The 6,000-nt window shown below is 26.2% G+C and overlaps 1 protein-coding gene across 1 annotated transcript; it reads left to right on the top strand.

The window, feature by feature from the left end:
* The first annotated feature begins 300 nt into the window (after positions 1–300).
* LOC8260991 (ethylene-responsive transcription factor 5) lies at positions 301–1,478 on the top strand. Its single transcript, XM_002534344.4, has one exon. It carries the CDS (start codon positions 379–381, stop codon positions 1,312–1,314), a length of 936 nt encoding a protein of 311 aa, XP_002534390.2. The 5' UTR covers positions 301–378; the 3' UTR covers positions 1,315–1,478.
* Positions 1,479–6,000: the final 4,522 nt, after the last annotated feature.

Raw genomic sequence — 6,000 nt, 5'->3', positions numbered from 1 at the left:
TTTCAATTTAAGTTTTTAATTTTTATTTTTACCTAGATTAAAAATTTATCATACATAATTAATTATAAGTTTATTCATATTAATTCATTTATTTTATATTATTAAAGATTATTGTTGACAATTTAGTAAAATGAAAATTCAATAAAATAATATAAAAATAAAAATAAAACAGAATGTTCAGGAATATATTTGGAAATGGAGAGAGAGAGGATGCTTCCTCGTTGGGTCAAAAGAGCTACTTTGAATAGTCGCAGATCAGCTTACAGATACCTTTCCTTATCCTATATATATATATATATATATAACCATTTCAACTCCATCTTCCACTCTCATCTATCCTTCCACAACATTTCAAAAACTCCAATTCCTTAAACAGCAATGGCAGCGCAATCTGAAGTTGCATCTGCTTTAAATCATATCAAACAGCATTTACTCGGTGATCTTCTTTCACCTGTTGCTGCTGCTACCTCATCTTCTACTTCTAATTTACACCTATCCTCTACCTCTCAATCCGACTCTAATTGCTCTTCCGCCATTGACTCTGTCATCCCCATTAATATTATCGATGATGATTTTTTCGAATTTGAAGCTAAACCTCAGATAATCAGTCTTGCTACTTCAAATTCAAGCGACTCATCCACCAGTTTTGAATTTAACTCTAAGCCTTCACTTCTCGAATTCGAATCAAAACCTCAATTCGTTCCTCAATCGAGTAACGAAAACTTCTTCGGCTTCGAATCAACCATCCGTAACAATTTATTCCATTTCGAAACAAAGCCTAAGATTAATAGAAAGCCATCACTTCAAATCTCGCTACCTAAAAAGACCGAATGGATTCAATTTGGTAAACCGAATCAGCAACCGGCAATTCAAAGCAATGACGAAGAGAAAAAGCATTACAGAGGAGTGCGACAAAGACCGTGGGGTAAATATGCAGCGGAGATCCGCGACCCTAATCGGAAAGGAACTCGGTTGTGGCTCGGGACTTTTGACACGGCTATTGAAGCTGCCAAAGCATATGATCGGGCCGCGTTTAAGCTGCGTGGCTCCAGAGCTATTTTAAACTTTCCTTTGGAAGCTGGAAAGTGCAGTACACGCCCTGACGACGGAAGCGAAAGGAAACGAATGAGAGAGAGTGAGGTTGAGGAGAGAGAAGTGAAGAAGGTTGTGAAAATTGAGCAAGTTGAAACGGAGACGGATCTTGCGTTGACACCGTCGAGTTGGACGGCGTTGAATGAGATTTTTAATGTTTCGCCGTTGTCTCCCTTATCTCCTCATCCTCCCTTAGGATATCCTCAGCTTATGGTTTTATGACCAGCTGCTGCTTTTGTTCATTTTTTTTTCTTTTTTTCATTCTTGAATTTGATCTTTCGAGCTTGTACAGTAATGGTATTAAAATTTCGGATCCAGTTTTCTTTCTCTGCCCAATGTACTTTTTCATGCATTTACCAGAAATAAACCTAAAACAATTTAGATAACTTTTGCTTCTTCTCGATAGGCTTAATTGTTAAAAAGGATTTTATATTTCTCATATAATTTTTAAATTTTTAATTTCAGTATTATATTTTAAAATTAATTTTAATAAAATTATCTGTTATAGAGTATGAATTTCAGTAATGACTATATCATTATTAAAATATTATCGTTCAAACATATAAATTATTTTTTTTATTTTAAAATTTCATTAATTTTATATGTTTAAAGAGTAATATTTATTTATTCAATTATTTTTTTGTCACAATTTACATCCGATCAAAAATTTAGTTGATAATATTATTGGCAGTTATAATTAAAATTAATATTAAAATATAATATTTAAAAGTAACATACTAAATTTGATAATAAATATGAACTATAAATTCTTTTCGCAATTAAACTATTTTAATATTATTTTATTCATTAGAATTTAATGAGGCAAAAGATAAAGATAACTCTTTGAATTTTTAGTTAGGATATAATTAAATTTTAAAATTTCAAAATAGCTTAATTATACTTTTAAAGTCTAAAATATAAAATAATTATATCTTTTAAGCGAATTCGATCTATCTTGGATGCTAAAAAAATTATTTTAACTCTCTAAATTATCTTTTTGATGTGTGATGAAATGTTAGTTATAGGATTACAAAATTATAAAATAATAATTTCTCTTTCATTTTGATTAAAAAATCAACATTATTATCTTTAGTTAAGCTCTAAGAATATAATCGTTATATTTATCAATTTGTATAGATATAATTAAGCTACTGTAGAGTCTAAGAAATTGTTGTTTGGAGACTTATCCATACCTTATGCTTTAATGACTGTAATTTTATTGGATATATTTCTACTAAGTGAACAGATGATAATAGATATTTGGATTTAATAAAAGTAAATATCTTTTTATAAATAAAGATATTAAATAGATTACTTTCATTAAGGCTCTACTTTAAATAATTGTAGTTTCAAGTTTCATTTTTTTTTTAATGATCATGTATACTTAAAATAAAATTTAAGTATATATTAAATTAAATTAAAAATTATATTCATTTAATACGTCTAAATATATTATATAAAAGTGTTTAAATGTTATTAAATAAATAAAATTTAAGTATATGTTAAGTTAAATTGAAAGTTATAGATATTAAAAAAAAAAGTAAAATTTAAATATATGTTAGATTAACTAAGAAATTAAAGTGCCAAAAGTGGCTAATCCATACAAATTCAATAACATAAATATGCATTTAGGCCATTGATTGAATCACACTCGATGTGTTTTGAATTTATCATGTGGATTAGAATTTAGAAATGCTACTGAAATTCATTGTCAGCTGGTCCTTGTATAACTTAGTTTTCTAAAATCAGAACTCGTGCAAGTATACATCGTAAATATTGAAAGAAGGTCATTCAAGTGGAGACAAAAATTGAGTCGTATATTAAAATAAGGAGGACAGAAATTAATTGCGTACTTGATTTGGTCACCTAAAATGGAACTTAGGGTTCACACTTATTAATTTTTTATTAGAAAAATAATAAAAATCAAATTGAATGAAGAAAGCACACGTGATGATGAAGCCTGCCTTTCTTTTTTATTCGATTTTATAAGATATGATGAAGTTTACTTGGAACCGAGAGAAACGGTAACTTTTTTACTGTTTGTTAATGGCTGGTAGCGATTCACCTCATGGAAACGCAGGCATTACGTAAATATATATTAATCTGTTCCCACTCAGAACAAGAAAATGAAAACGACTCCTTCCTAATAAAAATAACCTATTCACTGACTTTCCCTTATGTCAATTGCTGAACACTTCATCAATTTATTTGATATCCGCGTCCACATTGTTGAAAATCAAAAGGGTTTTCTTTCGTCGTTACAAATATATTATGTTTAATTAATCGTGCTAATACAAAATATTATTAAAAAAAATCACATTATATTCATTTTGAATATTTAATTTCACATCAAAAGTAAACTTTATTTTAATTTCATATCGCATCATTTAAACCCGTCATGTAACCGCCACCATGATTTTATTATATGATTAAATAGATTTAATTTGAATAAACAAAAATGGGCACTTGGTTTTCAACTATCATCATCAACCCTAAATTAAATTAAATTTCAAGCCGTAAATTTCTTGTGATCGATGTTCAAAGTTTGTTCAAAGCCGTAATTTCACTTGGCTTCTTTTTTAAAATTAAATCAAGAGCTTTCGTTTAGAGATTGATACACATACTTTTCTTTTTTTGAAATACTTCTATCTGACTAAGCATGTAACAACATTTGTTTTGTTTTTTCTTCTTAATGTATAACATGAAGTTGACGACTTCTGTATCTAAAGAATGGTAGCAGTTCCCAAGAACAAATAAATAATCAGTAAGAGTCTTTTTTATATTAATTAAAATTTTAAATTTAAATTTTAGATATGCAGTTATATTTAAATTTTTTAAAAAAATATTTTAACATTTATAAAAATTCTAAATTAATTTTAAATAAACATATATAAAAAAATAAAATGGTAACAGTATATATATATACGTAGACGTAGAACTTATTTGTATCTAGTGATTCTAAAATTTATGGATTTAGCTAGAAGATTTATAAATTTTAGAAATATTTTTCTTTAAATTAAATATAAAAATAAAGATTCTACCATTTCTTTGAAATAGTGAATTTTTTTAAATTTTTCACCTCTTGTTGGGAAATTAAATCCTGAAAAATGATTGATTTTGGAGAAGAAAAATGTTAAACATTCCATCTTTTTTTGTCTTTCCTCTTGTTTACATGATATGGCATCCACTATTTTTTTTAAAATTTCAAAATACCATAAAATCAACAAATATATTATTTTTACTATGCAAACTTTTTTTTTAAAATAAAATTTATGGTACAATTGTTTTTCTGTTATTTTTCAATTGTTCTTTAGTTATTTTATGGTTGTTTTACCCAAAAACAATATACAAAAATAAAAAATAAAACCATAGTTTTTTAAAAGAAAAATAAAAAAACATACATTTATACTTTAACACAGTAAAAATAAAAAAAAATACTATGAATTTGTTAAAAAAAATTAAAATAGTATTTTTTTATATTCCATATTTTTATAAAAATAGGATATCAAAAAATTATTTTATAAAAATATTAGATGTCACATCATATGGATAAAATGAGGTAAAGCAAAAAGGCTATGTAGTAATACTCTTTAAAGAATAAGAAATTTGTTACAATCTTAATAGATTTAGATATTTTTATTTGCCAAGATAATAAATTTAAGTTAAATTCATAAATTTTACAAAATTGATCCTTTAAAATTCGTCAATTCAAACCATTTCATAATATTTTCTTTCAAATATGATGTATTTGACTTTTATACCATTCCTTTTATTTTTAATATAAAAAAAATGGTTTATAGTGTGAAATTCCTGAATTGATCGCATAATTAGCATATTAACTTATTTAATTGAAATGACATATAATATTACGAATGCGACTTTGTTTTGAAGCTTCGACTTACAAATTTGAGTTTTTATTAGGAGTTAAGTAGTCAATATTAGTGCAAATATATATATAATTAATTAATTTAGAAGCTTTGAGACGTGCCTAAGTAGAAAGCTTTTTCTTCTTTGAAAAGAAAGCCCAGTTTCTTATGTTATCTTCTAAAACAATCATCGGTGATCTTCAGGAAGAATTATATCCGAATAAACCAATTAAGTCAACTCCAAATAGTCAAAGAAAACACAAGCATGTGTTTATTAATTTGACTGATGATATTAGCATCTTATAGTCTAGAAAAACCCTAAGCAGTTTTTTGGTTCACAAAATAAAATGGGATTAAAATAGAATTATAAGCAAGCAATACTCGTTAGTATTAGTACTTAGTTCGTTCAAAATTATTTTAAAATTAAAATTAAAATTTGTTCATAAATGAGAATCAAATATTCTCATCGCTATGAGATAATGTACTTTTCACTCTCATAAAAAATCAAATCAAATGAGTATAAATAGTTAAACAATAATTTTATTTATTTATTTTATCTTTATATATTTAATGCATAAAAAATAATGATTTTCATTCTCATTTTTTGTTATTTTCATTTTTATTTCTATTTATAAGCCAAATAAATCCTCAGTTATTTAATTAATTAATGAACAACTAGTTTTGGATTAGACGTCGGGTCAATTGATCTACACATTCTTCACTTTACCTAATCTTAAAAATAGTTAAGTAATCAAAAGTAATTTTGGTAGAACTAGAATCACCCCAACCCCCGGTTCTCTTCACATTTATTATAGCTATAGGGAAAAATGACTATTTCTTTGGCAAATATTAAACAATGCAAATATAATTAAGTTGAATCAAAAGACGCAGTATGAATAAACATTATAACAATTCCCATCCCAACAGTCAAAGTCTTGCGGGCTATCCCAAACAACTATCATAAGAAAACAAATGAATAGATCTTCCATTAAAATCACTACTTATCTATCTCCATATGTGTAAACTCTTCAATGAGAAAAAG

This window comes from Ricinus communis, chromosome 5, assembly GCF_019578655.1.
Source record: "Ricinus communis isolate WT05 ecotype wild-type chromosome 5, ASM1957865v1, whole genome shotgun sequence".
NCBI lineage: Eukaryota > Viridiplantae > Streptophyta > Magnoliopsida > Malpighiales > Euphorbiaceae > Ricinus > Ricinus communis.
The sequence above is the reverse complement of the archived record's forward strand: the minus strand, read 5'-3'. Positions and strand labels throughout refer to the sequence as shown.